Raw genomic sequence first — 17,184 nt, 5'->3', positions numbered from 1 at the left:
AAAGCTTAAATTTTATTTGTCAAGATGTTATCATTTAAAAGAGAGTTAGTTAACTTCCAGTAGCCAAGAAGATGGTTAGAATTATGAATAGTTTTTTAATGATAATTCAATTAGTAAGTGATCTGAAACGGAGCATAATGGTGGGAGATATTCTGAACGTGTTGTAGAAAATTAGGGGAAATAAGACACAAGTGATGATCAGTGGCGGAGCCAGAGGGCTAGTTGGGGTGGCAATTGCCACCCCAGACGAAGTCCTTGCCACCCCTGTTGCCACCCCGCTGAAAACATTACACTGTTAGATTTTTACGAACATTTCCCAAATCTCCCAGCGGACGTGAATGCATCTTACGCAGCACGCACAAGCGTGCAGCCGCAGCGTGCTGTTGCTGCTACACTTTTCATTGGTTAAGCTGACACCCAGGACTTTCGTGACGTGCTCCAAACGGCTCCAAAACAACGCCGACAGCACACGGGATCGATGAAGAGCATTTTGCTGGTATGTACGGCTTTTATTGGTATTAAATTAAACGAAGTAGTGTTTAAACTGGAAGTAAGGGAGACTTTGCACTTTAGTGCTTAGCATTAATACTTCATGAGCAGTACTAGTCGTGAAACTGGCTGACTAATACTGTCACATCTGCGTGAATATGCTTAAAACATGTCGTTAGCAAATGTTCAGCAACAATCACAGACATAAGGTAGGCTTATTCATATTGGCACGTGTATTGCAGCACTAATCTTAGTATAACAGACCGTTGTCATGAAAAACAGAGCGTTGCCATGGACGCAGGATTCTAACCGTAGAGACCGAACGGATTATTTTCTTTAGCGGAAGCAATATAAATAGTTTTTAAATCAATAAACTCCCTTTTAAATCTATATGTTGTGTCAAATTATTTATTTATTTGGTAGGTAGCCATGTAATAAGCGGGATAATGTATAGCGAGGTGGTTGTTATAGCGAATACAACCCCTCCGCTTCACGCCGGGCTCCTAAACAGCCTGTCGGTGTTATATTCGCTATAACAACCGCCACGCTATACATTATCCCTTACTTAACATACCATGTCTAGATGTCTTTAAGCAATTTTCCTTGTGTTGTCAAATAGGCTAGACCTCAATATACTCAGATTTTGTCGTCATGTTTTACTTTAGTATTTGTATTATTAGTAACAGTGTACTCATGGTAAATAATAACAAGCAAATTGTTCCAAATTATGGTTTCTTCATGAGGTGTGTAAAACATTTTGCTTCATCTCACCAGAACCGCAGAATTATGCTGTTCTGAATCTGAATGTTTGTATTTGTGAACTTGGTGGTGCCATACCATGGGTAGATGCAGGTTATACCTGGTACAACTATTGAAGTTTATCATTAGAGTCAGTGTTTAAGAGCTCTATGTTTTTTTTGCATTGTTGTTCTACTATTATTCTTGTAGTACATGTTTGAATGTGTACAACTGCCTACTCCTGCCTTGTTTTGACAGGTCCAAGTTTACCTCAGTTTTTTCTCTTGGACTTGATTAGTCCAAGGAGCACTTTGAATACTTGTTGTTCTATTTTTGCTGTATACTTAATACATATATAATTGTGTACATTTTGGAAAATAAACAACTTTAATTTAATCTATATACATTTTGTGGAAAATAATTTATTTTTACCTTGACACCCCTTTGCCACCCCTGTTTTCAAAGTGTAGCTCCGCCACTGGTGATGATATTAAAGACTTTGAAGCATTACTGCATGTATACTCAAATGAATTGTCATTATAGTAACCCCACGAATCAATCAATACTAGAGCTTTGATTTAGGGGTCGGGGATGCTGTGGAAATCCATCATATTATCTAATTATAATAGTTGTCGAATTTAACAGTTAGTATAACCCATCTACATTCAGGGGAAGTGTTAAAATTAACAATATCTCCTTTGAACTTGTGAATTAAAATAAGAGCACCAGCAGAGGTGTTTGACCCATGACTAAAATAAATATTGTCACCCCATTGAGCTTACCATATTAACAACAGAAGCAGAGGAATGAGCTTCTTGAAAACAAAATTAAGTCTGCATTATAGTGTTGCACGACACACCGGTACTAGAAAAGTACCACGATACCCTTGTGTTAAAACTAGTGGTGGGCATAGATATTTTTTTTTAATCTAGATTAAAATGGCTCATTTGAATTCTGCCGAAGGCATTCAGAATATGTGTGATACCCAAATACTGACTAAAAGTAAGTCTTTGAGAACGGGTTTCTCAAGCCAGGTGGCGCATTAGACCAGGGGCTAATCTCCTGTTTCCGAAATGCATCACAAACTGCTTGAGAAAGCTGTTCTACTATGATAATTGGTGATGAAAATTAAATTATGTTTAATAAGATGTACTTGTGTTTACTTCCGCATTAGCTAAGGGATGCTTTGCGTTTAGGTGGCACTTGAGACTGGAAGAGCTCCTACAGTACATTTACATTCACATTTAGTCATTTAGCAGACGCTTTTATCCAAAGCGACTTACAAAGAGTGAGGGAGCAACAAGCGATATGTTTTCTTTTTTTAAACCAACTGTATGTAAACCAATTCCGTACAGTAAACCAATTCCACATTGAACAAGGTGCAAACAACCTTAGTGTTGTCGAGGTTTCCATTGGGAAGCTTCTTAAAAAAAAAAATCCCTGAAGCAAACCCGGCGGCTTCATAGCTGCATCCATGTTAGCACGTCACGTTTGATGTGGTAATTTCACAGTAACGTTATGTTGTGTTTAGACCAACGCGAATGGCGCGTCAAGCGTAAGTGATTTACATGTTAAGTCAATGCAAAGACGCGATAGACCTACTTGCGGCGCGAATCGCGCGAATGAAGCCCTGGTTATGAGATGATGAGGTGGCGCGAATGACGCGAATGAAGCCCTGGTTATGAGATGATGAGGCGGCGCGAATCCCGCGAATCACGCGAGTTGAAAACTCTCGTTCTTTTCCCCTACAGTGCAATTGAGCTAGGTATACATCCGCGCTAAAATATCAAGGTGAAAGTCATCATAGCTTGTGTAGTATAGACACAGTTCCCAACCCAACTTTGAGAATAGATTAAAGGCGTCATTTTTTCTACCGTAGCGCGTTAACGCCGATAACGGCCCACCACTAGTTAAAACTATACTAATTTTGCTTTCATTTCAAATTAAAACGCATCCTGAAATTCGTCCATTTGTGGCAGTCATTTGTGTGCGCGCATGTGCTCGCAGCGCACTCTTCAGTCAGTGGACAAGTACAACTTTCTTTACTCGTATTTATGCTGCAGATTTCGGGGTGACGTAAGTCATGGCGGCAAACATAAGTGCCTTTTCTATCTGTTCACGGCTTGTCAGTGAAGCAGATGCGCGAAGGGGCATTATAGCAGAGTAAACGCATGTGGCAAAGTGCAGATGAAGTCCGTCTGTAAAAAATCTGCGGACCAAAAGAGCTAAAATGATCAGCTTGGCAAAGCATTTCACAAACAGACATCCCAACCTTTTTAAAGAACTTTAAAAGTGACAGGTAGTGTTAGCGTATAATAACATTAGCCTGAATAATGCTTTATGATTTATTTTGTTACTGGCCAACATTACTGTGGTCAGGAAGACGTGACGAGAGCCGTGAGGCGGCTCTCACGGGGGAGATTGGGAGCATTAGAGGATAAGCGACGGGACTGTTGACGAGAGAGGACCCGGCCAGGACATGTTTTACGTTTGTATTTATGTTCTTGTTTTTTAATTCCGTGTTTTTGTTTTGGATTGTTTTGTTCGCCGGCGGTCAGCCGTGAGGAGCCACCAGCTGTTATTATTTGTATTAAATCTTTGTTTAAATGTTTGCCGGTTCCCGACTCCTTCCTTTCCTTTTGTTGGCAACGGGCACGCTGTGTCAGGGCAGTGGACGGGCCTCCGGCTGCGCGGCATATCCATTGCCTAGAGTTGTTGGCTGTGCTTCCTGACCTAAAGAGGCTACAACCTCTCGTGCAGGACAAGCACATGCTGGTCTGGTCAGACAGCACAGCTGCCGTAGCATACAACAACATCAGGGTGGCATGCACTCACGGCAGCTAACACGACTCGAGCCATGACAGCGTACCAATTCCAGAATCACCTGTGACCGCTATCAGTGACAGCTAACTCCACCCGGGGTTAAGCCTCCTCGTGGGCACTCGCGCAGGGCGCCTCTCTGGCAGATATCTGCAGAGCTGCGGGTTGGGCTACACTCCGCGTAGAATCGGTGTCAGCCCGTGTCTTGCATGGCTGCATGTAGGACCGGCAGCCGGTAGGGCGTATGCTTGCGAAAGCACCTTCCCCCCCATTTACATAGGTGGGTCAGTGTGCTACTTAGCCTCCAATCTTTCCCCCACGGGCGAAGAACCGGCATTCTATCCATCACTTACCAAGCACCTCATGCGGGTGGCTGGGCAGAGCAGACCTGCCGCTTAGGCTGGGTACCTTCAGAGTTATCAACATTTAGCTATAACCGGACTTAGGGCTACCGGACGTTGTAACTCCCCCACTCGGTAACTCCCTAAATCAGAAAACTGAGGTTACACCCGTAACCAAGACGTTATGCATTGTAATCTTGTTTTCAGCATCTTTTGAGGATGAAAAAAAGTAAACTTTTCTGAAAAAACGCCGAGAACCTTTTTCCAAGCTGACCAATGACAGATAATTGTTGTTGCAGAAACACCCGTTGGAGCGTAGTTTTCTACCTTTTAAATAAATCCTCCCTAATTTGTTTTTACCTTCAAGCCTTTGTTAACCATTATATATCACTTATTCAAGATTATAATCACAATTAATAGTAATATTATTAAGATTGATCTGGTTAGGAACTATTGAAATGTGCCTGGAAAAAAACATGATCAGAAAATCTGACTAATAATTATGCACACAGTGTACATCAACATTTTCATGTTATGAATACTAGTGGTACCAACAAAATAAAAAGACCGTCTGAAGATTTTAACCAGTTACAATACATAAATATGACTAGAAATGCGTGGTATGGGTCTGAGGTGTCCACGGGCATGGGCGTAAATCCCGGGGGGGACGGGGGGACATGTCCCCGTCTATCCGAGGGTTGCCCCCCCTCGATCAATTAAATTCGCTATTGTCATAAGTTTATTTATTTTAATCTAATCAAATTGTGTAATTAGTAGAAAATACAAAAGCAAAAATGCGTTTTAAATTTAGAAATTGTTGAGTTCCCCCTGCCTCTCACAATGGTTTGGCCCAATGCCTGCTCTCCACGTTCATCTCACCTGCGCATTGCGCGCAACACATTCAGTCAGGTATGAACTCAGTTCATCAGTGGTTGTTGAACTCCAGTAAGAAGGATATTTTATTCACTTTAAATGAAGTGATTCTCTTTAATGTAGTTCATGCTGATTCATTTATAAATTAGTTGTTTAAAAAAATGCTGATTACCGATGTACCTTTTCATGAATCTGCTATGTTAGCGATTAAAACGTTACTTAGCTAGTTAACGTTAGCTTGTTACATAGGACTTCACACACTGGCGAAGCCGTTTCTCATGCATTGTTATATTTTAAGCGACCTGTCATGATGTGAACATTAACCGCAACACTTAGCCAATGATCCTGTCATTCAGGTCCCGTGTCACACACAGCCGCAAACATACCGGTTACAGTTTTGTGATGTTGACACTATATCTAATGTCCACAAAAGGTGCTCAGCGTTCATTCAGTTAGAGAAGGTCGTTCTTCGGCATCTATTGTGTTCAGTATGTGCGCGGCGGATAAGATAAACATTCAGTTTACTGAAACTCGGGCGATTCATCAACGAGTACAACACAGAATTTAAGTTTGTTTGGGTACACGAACATGAACAAAGTTTGTTAGCGGAGATTGGGCACTACCGGGGAAAATAACAACCACTAATTAATGTCGATGTACGGTTACTTTGTCAAACAATGTTGTAGTAAATCGGGATAACATTTTAAAAGTGTTTAAAAAGTGACTCGTCAGCATGTAGTATCATGGTTAGTTCCTGTCTTCACAACAAAGACAAAACATGTATATAAATGGAAAAAAGCTTTATTGTTCACAGTTCAGTTATAATATGACTGCAAGTCTGCATGATAAACCTAATGCATATTGTCGCTTAGTGTCGTAGCATGTACAATTTTAACTGTATTATTTGTGTCCCCTTCAAAAATTGCTCTTGAGAAATATTATATGTATCGTCCCCCCCTACTGATAAATGAGATTTACGCCCATGTCCACGGGAACCCGAGGATGAGACAAGAAAACAAAACTGTATTATCGTATAGGCTGCTTTCATACAAACCCCTCCTTCATTCTTTGGTAAACCAGCGGTGCTGTAAGATCTGATCCAGTGTGGGCCGTTCAGTCATTTCATAGCGACTACACCAATCTATAAGCCTCATGCATTCTGTAAAAGTTTAAAGAGAGCTGGTAAGTCATGATTACCCGAGCTGTATCAGAGGACATAACTCTAAAGGTATTTGCACATAGTCCAATTTTTTTTTCTTATTTGGCTCTTGTTTGTACAGTGTCTCTAAATTGCTAAAAAAGACCACTCAAAATGCTTTTTACGGATGCGAAAAAACGCAGAATATCAATCCTGGTCCGACGGACGAAAATATCGGAGACAGTGTGTAAATGGGCTTATGGTCTTACTGATAAACATTTCAACTGGAAACATGTAGGACGGTTCAACACTGGAAATTGCTGGATCTGACATCTTCTAAAATAATGTTCTGCACTCTTTATGTGATTGACAACATTTGTTTGTCACTTTACTTACCGTTGGAGATTTGAAAAGAGATATGAAGCGGATGGCCACGAGGTCCGTAAACCATGCGACTAAGGAGCGCCCCTAGTTGACAGGCGTTTACCGAGCTGGCACTGTAATCATACCCAGGCACATACCACTCAGGGTGTTTCTCCTCGTCCTCTAGTGTATCTGTAAAAGGTTCACATGATTTGTACGATTCAATGAATATGTTTCCACACTGCACTACAAGAACACAAAACTCACCTCCAAGTCGATAGTATATTTTGCCCGTGTATGGCATGGAATAGCCGAAGTCAATCAGCTTGATGTCCAAAGTGCTCGTGTTGATCAGGATGTTTTCTTCATCGATGTAGTAGTGAAAGACTCCGTGGGCAATACAGTGTTGTGCTGCTTGTACTGCCTGACGCATAATGACCCGTGCTACCTTTTCATCCAACGCATGAAGTTTCATTATTTTGTCCAATACCGTCCAGGAACCAGGGTCCTCCAAAATTATAAACGTATGAAATTCTTCATGAAACCACTCTAACATCTGAATGATGTAGGGGCTTATGGGAGGTTGTTTTAGCAGAGGCATAATTGCCACTTCGTTCATCAAACGTTCAGTATAGCCAGCCTAAAGAGAAGAGAATTAGAAGGATTATGTGGCTACGGTTAACTCTTTAGATAAGAACAAATATTGTTTTATTTCTGTGAATATTATATAAATTTGATCTATGTCTGGCTACAAGAGCCAGACCTGCTAAAAGCTTTGTGAGGACTCAGGTTGTGTTTTGTTCTCGTTAACTGCAGGTTCATATCAATTGTACCGTATCATGGGCCATTAAATAACCACATTTAAATTCAATATGACTGACCAACTCACCATGATATAAGTAGAAGTGCAGTAATAATATCTATTACATTCCTTGTAAGCAACCTGTAAATCAAAAACAAGATTATATGACAAGCTACAACCTGTAAACCGTTTAATGAGCACATGTGTTGATTAAGACATGAATCTCTGGGTACATAAGGAGTGAAAGGTTTGTTGCTACCTTTTGGCCATCGGATAGACGGGTTGCCAAGCAAACCTGTCCGAAGCGTTCTCTCCCCAGAATAACATTCTCATCTGAGTAGCTAGAGTCAAACGATTCTGAAAAACACACAAAGAATGTAGAAATATTGTTTATGATGTCGCCAATTCTTGTGATTGTTGATACATAATTTTTTATTTGACCCCAATGAAACTAACCACAAACATACCCTCAGGTGATGATAAACAGACAGACCGACTCACCTTTAGAAGGCTGAAACATTGGGGGAACACTGAGATAAGGCCGCTCATAAATGATCTGTTCAATGTAAGTTGATTCCTGAAAGTCGAAAACATGCTTTTGCATGTCCTTCTGCAAAAGCGTCCTTCTGCTCTCCCAACGAAAAAGGCGACGCTTTACAGCCTTCCATTTTCTCTTGAAGATTCCTTCTTCCTTTATGTCATCATCTTCTAAATCACAGAACAAAAAACATTGGTAATCAAAAATACAAGCGTGCCAGAGAGGGCACAGAGAACTATTTCAAGAAGGCAAATTATCTTCTAATATCCACATAAATGTCCAGGTTTACACATTTATGTCAACTCACCTTCTGGGTTGCGTACCCTAAACTGTTCATTGCGATCTGTATTAAAAGAAATACCAGTTGCTTAATTTTATATGAAATTTCATAGATTCAAATTTACACATCATCAGCTGATAATTATAAACCAGAGATCCAACATATTTAAAAAGAACAATACAACAAAAAAACAAAGCCACACACCCAAGACCTTCCTATCTAAGCATAAATGTCCAGGTTTTGACATTTATTTTGTCTTACATTGTTTTGGGAAGATCAAGAAGGGGCGAGTGACTGAAGGCACTGTAGACATGAGCTGCTCTCTGACACCCAAAAAAATTGTATCGTTTCTTAAACAGCAGAGGTGAGCGTGGTGGCAGCATTTGTGGTGTGGACAGCGGCGGATGAACATGTAGTATTCCCAGCGGCTGCGACAAACATTTCTGGCAATCCTCAGCTTTGCCAGTTTCCATCGTTGGGCATCTACGAAAATCGCTGGTCTCAACGAGAAGTCAATGTGATCTTTCTTCTCATCTTTGACATGTTGTTCTAAAACACAGAACAAGAAACAGTGATTATCTATTGTCGGCCTATATATCCAGGTTTTTGCACATTCATATCATCTCACCTTGTGGCTCGGTTCCCACATCCTCTGCTGAGGCATCAGCTGGCGGCTCAGAGTTCTGCTGGATGTTGTTGCAGATAACAGACCAGTCGCTGCTGGTAATGCTCACTACATCCAGATCATCACATCTGTCCTCTTTAGGGGGCAAAGCTGTGGTAGGTACCTTGCAGGGACCGCTGACAGAAGACTGTTGAACGCGGATCTCTTCTCCGTCAGAAGTACACGGGATGGCCGGGTCCGGCACCATAGCCTCCACATTGGTCTCATGACTGCTGCGGCGGAAGGGACGCTTCACAGCCTTCCATGCTCTCTTTATGAAGCCGCCCTTTCCTTTGCTATTTTTTTCTTTGGCATGTTGCTCTACAACACGGAAGAACAAACAGCAAACAATTTAAACATCTCTGAGCACAGACCATACACTGATTATTGCATTAGAGTTATTTAATAGGAAATTATTTTTTGGCTTTGGCAGTGAAACTTTGCAGTAATGAAAGAGATTATTGAAAAAAAAAAACAGTGGAGGCCCACAGCAGAAACTTCACTGTTTCAATGACTTTTGATATTATCACCTGTCATTTTATAAATATGCAGTAATGCTAGTTTTTAATGCAATTTTAAGAAATCTCTGGAAATATTGTATGGTTTGTATGATTTGACATCAACTTAAGGTTGATGTTCTTTTTGATAATGATTTAGACTCTTTATAAGGTTTACTGCATTGTATCGTACTGATGTAAACAGACACAGAGCTTTCAGTACACTACACACAATACTGTTTGTTTACACATGTTGTCATGCATGGGGGAAAACATTTACGTGTTTGTCGTACGTTCATGCCCATAAAAAATGTAACTAAAGAGTTTAATAAATTTCTGGTGTTCATTTTAGTTGATGATTCCAAACGACGCACAACTACAAAAATAACATTGAATGTCTAAGTTTGAAAGATGGACACATTACTTAACGTACCAATTGCAAAGTTAGTCCCCTTGGACAGTGTCGTGTTGACGGGTACTTGTTTATCCACGGTGAAGTCTTCCATGACCGTACCGGGCAAAGTTGTATCCATACTTCTTTCCACTGAAGACATGTTGAAATTATAAAACACTTGATTGTTGTATCTGTAATTCGTGCTCTTTCTCTGTATAAACTGCTCGATGATTCTCTTTCTCTTTGCTCAAACTATTGTAACAATCAGGCAAATGTAAGTCAGAGACCGAACACCACAGGGACCAGTATGAAAGCTTTATTTAATTAAAACCATAAATACACTCCAGTACGGCACATTACCCCCCTTTAGTCAAGGCTTGCTTCAATCTCCCAGCCAACAGCGATCACAGGAGACACAGAGTACGTTGTCAGCTATAATCCAGATTGACGTGGCACCAGCACAGGGTATGCAGCAGCACTAGCACGTTGTCAGCTAGAATCCAGGTTTCAGGAGCTCCCCTAACCAACAAAGACAGCCCTCACTGACTAGCTCTATTAACTCCCGCCTCTATCTGGCTACCTGTCTTCACCGCCGGAGACACTATTTATCTCGAGCGGCCGTTTAACGTGTCACCCACACTCGAGCTCCCGAACCACAAGCAGCCTCTCAATCAGTCTTTTTATCAGCCTTTTTAATCCGCATCACCTGTACACTTCAATTACCTCAGTCCCCACCCCTCATTAACTCAAAGACACCTCCACCGACTTACATCACACTATCACTCAAACTGTCGATATCAAACAAGAAATGAATCGATCGTGGGAACTGAACTGAAATATAACAGATTAGCTGCTCGGTCGCTCGATCTCTGCACTTGGTTGTAGCTCAGATAGAATAAAACAAACACGGTGACGTCACAATCAGGGGATGACGACCTCTGAAACGAGAAGGGGGAGTCTGGAGACCTGGAGCAATCAGTTTTACGCCCCAGGCAGTTTTACGCCCTATGTAGTTTTAGGACCCTGTTGTTCCTTATTTCTCCAGTAGGGGATCGATGTTCATTATGAACCACCAGCACAGACCTAACAGATAACTTCGTCGTCTATTACGAGTTAGAGGTATGGTAGATAATCGTTTTTGTTACCAAGAAATGGCCCAACATGCATATTTTTTTAACGATTAATTGATATTGTTATGAATTAATTTAAACATCTTAATATATATATATATTAGATTAGATTAGATTCAACTTTATTGTCATTACACATATACAAGTACAGTGTAACGAAATGTAGTTTAGGTCTAACCAGAAGTGCAATTAGCAAGTGCAGGATATACAGTGTGAATAAATACAGAATACAATATTAGGAAAATACTTTACAATGGGCATGTACTATGAAAATATGACAGTCGGTATGTACTATGAACAATATAAACAGAAGGCTATATACTGTGAACATTAATGTACAGGTGGTTATGAACAGATAACAATATAGACTATACAATAGATATGTGTGTGTGTAATTTAAACTCAAAGACAATACAGTTAATACTTTTTGGCGACCAGGTCAATGTTGTGTCTGGATCAACCTCGATATCTCTTACTCATTTTCATATTTTTTTTTTTTATAATTTATTCTCATTTTGTCTCTATAGTCATTCCACTTGGCCTTTCCTGGTAAGATATTCTTCTGACCCTGTTAACTTGCATTATATATTATATATTAACCATTTCAGTTTAGCTGCACAAGTATTCAAGTATTTTATAAAAAAATCAACAATTGAGCACCAAGAACCACAAACATGTTCAAACTAAAATTGAAAACATAAGTCCCATATGGATCTTGATTTGAGTTGTTAAAGAGATGATCCAATTATCTATCCTACATACAATATAACTCTTTGATATTTTCCATTGGATATTTTAACTTAATGATCTGGATTAAAATGTATGTGCACCTAATGTGGGTTGTATCACGTTTGTGGTTGTTAGTGCTCAATTAATTTTGTATCTTGTTTTCTTAGTTGTAGTTGTTGGCTGGCTAATTAGGCCTATTAAGTTGTGATATTATTGATCTAATTTGTAATAATACTTGGAAATAATTAAAAAAATATATTAAATAATCATACATACAGTTTTGGCAATATGTTTTGTGTCTTTGTCATGTTAAATCCCTAAATAGCGTGTTACCAATGGTTTGCTTGTTAACTGTGGTCCCATCTGTCTTGAAGTCATTAACAAGCTTCTTATGTGTAGTTCTGGGTGATTTTTACATTAAAAAACATCAAAATGAATAAGTCATAGGCTATTATCTACCCGGGTTTTGAGGCCAGCTCTGCAAACGCTCGGTTTTAATGGGCGTGCCGCATTGAAGACTTTACAAGTATACGCCCACCACTTTGATTGGATAGAAGTTTTCATAGTTGGAGCCTGCTGTGAATTTGGTTAGAGACGTAACGTTAGGTTACACATTAGCACCATTCACAGTTATCGCACAGCATCAGTTTTATCTGGAAACCTCCTGTAATTTATAAATGACCTCCCCACATCAGTATTTCATGTGACGAAATCACATGGTATAATTTTACTCAAATTTACTGACTTATTTCCCGGATGTGATGGCAAGGCTTTGTGTATAGTTTGTATAGCCTATAGTTGTACTGCGTTTAATGATAAATGACTACCTGTCTGCATTTGAGACCAGTGGTCCCGAACAGGAAAAAAGATCACCGCGTTACGAGAGTTTCCATGATAAATAAACAAACGGGAGACTCCCGGTAACTTATGGATATCATCCAGCACCCAAAATAATACCAAAATACTTCAAAACAGCCTCCATTATTCGCAAACGGTGGATAACACCTTGAAAAAATGTATTTGAGCCCACCTGATCACAAAGATGGCGATTCGCAGGGGCTTAAGATCACAGACAACCTCTGCAATAAATACAAATGACTGAGGTCCCAAGGTAATACTAATCTCGTACGAATAGTGCTAAGGGCACATCAAGCGATCTCTAGCAAAGCAATAGTGACGCTTAGTACAACATTTTTTTACTCGCATAAGATTGCTGCACCAGTCCTATCGGATCCAATATTCATGACACAGCACTGCTTTTAAAATTTAGTCATTCCACAATTCCAGTGTCGACCTCTGACTTGTTCACGAAGGAATCCTCTGAGGAATGAAATGAACAAACGCTCCATGTTCCCACTTGAGCTGGAACGTTTTAAAGTAAAACTTTAACCCCAAATTCCTAATATCGGAATCAGAAGGAAGGTTATGAAGCCACTGTATTCTTCCACAACCAGGGATGGCACAATATTCAGGTATCTTTAAGGGCATGTTTGTTTATTGCTTGCTCGTTCTATCTTGTTCCGCGCCACTTTGGTACTTCAGTTCTGTCATGCATGAACCAGTTGGCGGGGCTAGAGAAGTAGTCATTGATATTCTTCTGTGGAGGTGGTGTTTGACCTATCAATGTCATCATAGATAGGTGCATTCCAGAACCTGGGGTTCGTGTGGTGTCAATAACAGATGTACTCACTGTAACAAGGGCGTTTTCAGTTCTAACACTTACATGATGTTCACGTGAATACGATTCCCTCTTATATAACAAAAGCTTAGGTTAAAATTGTAATTTTAATTCATGTCTTCATTAACCTTTCTCATGATCATCTTCACCCCATTGGTGAAAATTTTGAAGAGAGCTCCAGACAGAGGGCGATTGGTAGTTATTTTGTATTTCTTCTTTTTCCAAATAATCGCACCATCAGATTTCTCCTTCTCACCAAGCTTCTCTCTGTGCAGGTCTTGTCCAGTACATCATTTGAAACCTATTTGGTCCGGACCATGGTGGTGGAGAGGTTGAAATGGAAGATACAGATTCTGTTTGCAGGCATCTTTTATATTCATAACAAGCTGATTTAGGAGTACTTACTTAAAGTGACAGGACTAATCTGCGCTCCATATAGGCACATAACCAATCTGTGGAGCCAGAATTATTTCTAGTTAGTAGGGGATCAAATACTTATTACACTGACTAAAATGCAAATCAATTTACAACCTTTATATACATTCTTCTCTCAGATTTTTTGGTTGATATTCGTTATCTATCAGTCAAAAAATAAACCTACCATAAAAATTATAGACACTTCATTCCTTTGTAAGCAGGCAAACTTACAAAATCATCAGGGGATCAAATCATTATTTCCCATTATTTCCCAAATCATTATTTGCCCAGGCCGTCTTTCATTACTTCATCGATGAAGAAAACATCCTGATCAACACGAGCACTTTGGACATCAAGCTGATTGACTTCGGCTATTCCATGCCATACATGGGCAGAAAATACAATCGACTTGGAGGTGAGTTTTGTGTTCTTGTAGTGCAGTGTGGAAACATATTCATTGAAACATATTCATCATGTGAACCTTTTACAGATTCAGTCAAGTCTAATAATGGAGAATCTGAGGATTTACTACTGGAGTATGAGTACAGTGCCCTAGGGATAAACACCTCTCAACTCGGGCGGCTCCTTCGTGGTATGGTTTACGGACCTTATATTCCTGAGGTTCCTTTTCTTGTTTGTGAACCTCGTGCTCATTTCAGTATTTCAATCTCCAACTGTAAGTAAATAGACAAGCTTACAAATAATATTGTGTACTGACATACTGATATGGTGTTGACACTTCTCAAATTTCAATATTGTAAATAACCCAGCAACAATAATGGTTATATTAATAATCATCATCATAATTAATAGAATTGTGCAAATACAACGCATATCAAATCATATTTCTATATAGTAACTGATAACAATCTTCAGACAATCATTTTTTACAGTTACTTCCACTAGTATTCATCCCATGAAAATGTTGATGTAATTAGATGCAATTAGATTTTCTGATCATATTTTTTTCCAGGCATATTTCACCAGTTCCTAATCACATCAATCTTAATAATTATACTTTTAATTGTGTATATAATAATTTATGAGTAATATATAATGGTTAACAAAGACTGGAAGGAACAATGCTTTATATTTGCTTTCCTGTGGCTCAGTGGTTAGAGCTTGGCGCTAGCAACGTCAAGGTTTGGGTTTGATCCCAGGGGATTGCCCATATTTTGCAGGTAGAATGAGTCAAGAAAGACATCTATTATACACTAAAAAGTCAAAAAAATGTGAAAAAACAATTATAACAATGTAAAACTAGCGCAATGCTAGAGATCACAACATTGAATCGTGACAAATGGTGTAGCAGAATGTTCATTGGGTCAGCAGTCAGACAAAAGCAGGCCAAGAAGAAAATAATGAGTTTAAATGCAAAAGAATGAAGACTTAAGATGAAGAATAAGGCCGTGTTCACACGATCGGAATGCCAAAGTGGCCTAAATTTAAATTGAACGAAAATCTCTCTATATTGACTCCAAGACTTTGTAAATATATCTATAACTAAATTCACAGCAGTTCAAAGATTTAATAATAATCTAATATGTGATTCTACAAACGTTAATTATGTTCATGATACTCATCCTGGACTGCTGCTGGACTTGCTTAATTTCGCATTATATGTTCTGCAATATATACTTCACGAAAGACGTCCTGTAATTCTGTCAGATGTTAAGGCAACTCTCAAAGGTAAGCACATTATTGTTTCTGCTGTTCTTTTTTTGTTCTGTTGTATGTATCAATGAATTGCACATTCATGGCTGCCAGGGTGTGTGAATAGAGTTCATGAATGAGTGGAAAATGCCGACTCAGCTTTCCAAATCCGATTAATTATAGTGGGGAATTTTTTTTTTTGAGGGTCAAAGTCATTGGTTAATTTCTTGACTGTCACTTTGGAATGGTTTCTAGTCATAGTTTTGTACCCTCTTTAATGCTATGTTTGATCCGTTTGACCTGTTTTCCTAGTGTAATCATATTTTTTCATCTCGTAATAGCAGCCGAACACCATGACTTTGGAGGCAGCGTCTGTGCCCATAGGCAGCCCAGAGAAAACTAAAGGTCTATTTAAATTATAAATAGAGATCATCTTTGCAATAACTAATGACATATTTAAAAACTACAATACTATTTTCTAGCTAGAAATAAATAAAAAGTTGTTGAAAGTGAAAATTCTACTTACATTTACACAAAACAATTCTCTAGCAGGCGTTTCGGCCGTTTCATTTTTTAGGCCTTGAGCCTTCTTGACTGATCAAGTTCCTCCCATGTTGTCATGGAAACATCAGGTCTCTGTCATTGGTTAGCAGTGAAAACGGTGCTTGACGTTTGGCGTTTTTTTTTCAGAAAAGTTGTAAATGTTTCAACCTCCAAAGACTCTTTGAGCTGCATATAATATTTTTTATATTATAAATTCACTGGTTCTCAACTGTCACGAAGGTTTCCATGATAGATAAACAAACGGGAGACTCGAGTTACTTATGGATACGACCCAGCACTCAAAATAATTCAAACCAGACTCAATTAGTTTCACAAACGGTGCAAAAAAAACCTTGAAAAATGATATATTGTAGTGTTGGTCAAAATATGGTAAGTCATTTATGGGGGAATTTTACTTTAAGATTTAATGACATGGCCGCTTCGCACGGGATTAAGATCACAGAGAACCTCTGCAATAATTACAAATGTCCAAAACAGGGATTGATTTCACGATTATGTTCTCAACTAATGTCTCTGAAAAACCATGACCTTTCAAAAATTTAGAACGGGTGGGAAGGCGAGTTGATGGTTGAGTTGTCAAACAGACACTGTCAGGACGCAGTACAAAGGATTAACTCATCCTCTTTTTCTGCACGCTTGGGGCTCATTCAGTTTAAAGTAGTGCATTGGGCTCACTTCAGTAGGGCTAGATTAGCAGATATATATCCAGGAACGGACGGGAGTTGTTTTAGATGTTCCCTCTCTCCAGCTGATTTAACACACACGTTTTGGTTGTGTCCCCGTCTAAATCAATATTGGTCATCTGTTTTTCAAACTTTATCCGATGTCATAAAAAATTCAAATTAAGCCTTGTCCGTTGATTGCAATATTTGGTATTCCATAGGAGAGTTTAACCTTAACCCGGAACCAATTGGACATTATTGCTTTTACATCACTTCATGGCTGTCGTAGAATTTTACTGGTTTGGAAATCCGCTACTCCACCAGCGGTGGCCGCATGGTTAAGGGATGTTTTATTTTTTCTCAAACTAGAAAAAGTTAAATTCATGCTGAAAGGGTCAATCCAGAATTTTAACT

The 17,184-nt window shown here is 39.2% G+C and overlaps 1 protein-coding gene across 2 annotated transcripts; it reads right to left on the bottom strand.

The window, feature by feature from the left end:
* Positions 1 to 4,740: 4,740 nt before the first annotated feature.
* LOC130432429 (uncharacterized) lies at positions 4,741 to 10,868 on the bottom strand. Of its 2 annotated transcripts, none has more exons than XM_056761771.1 (12): positions 10,708 to 10,868; positions 9,977 to 10,183; positions 9,011 to 9,367; positions 8,644 to 8,931; positions 8,410 to 8,445; positions 8,066 to 8,272; positions 7,824 to 7,921; positions 7,652 to 7,705; positions 7,030 to 7,402; positions 6,796 to 6,954; positions 6,255 to 6,420; positions 4,741 to 5,032 (listed from the first exon to the last, which is right to left on the bottom strand). In XM_056761771.1, exons 2-11 carry the CDS (start codon positions 10,095 to 10,097, stop codon positions 6,323 to 6,325), a joined length of 1,791 nt encoding a protein of 596 aa, XP_056617749.1. In that variant the 5' UTR covers positions 10,098 to 10,183; positions 10,708 to 10,868; the 3' UTR covers positions 4,741 to 5,032; positions 6,255 to 6,322. The 2 variants fall into 2 exon arrangements, with proteins under 2 accessions (XP_056617749.1, XP_056617750.1); XM_056761772.1 differs by having other exon boundaries at positions 8,066 to 8,269.
* Between the last annotated feature and the right edge of the window lie 6,316 nt (positions 10,869 to 17,184).

This window comes from Triplophysa dalaica, chromosome 12 (genome assembly GCF_015846415.1).
Source record: "Triplophysa dalaica isolate WHDGS20190420 chromosome 12, ASM1584641v1, whole genome shotgun sequence".
In the NCBI taxonomy this organism is placed as follows: domain Eukaryota; kingdom Metazoa; phylum Chordata; class Actinopteri; order Cypriniformes; family Nemacheilidae; genus Triplophysa; species Triplophysa dalaica.
Note: the sequence above shows the minus strand (reverse complement) of the source record. Positions and strands in the feature narration are given on the sequence as shown.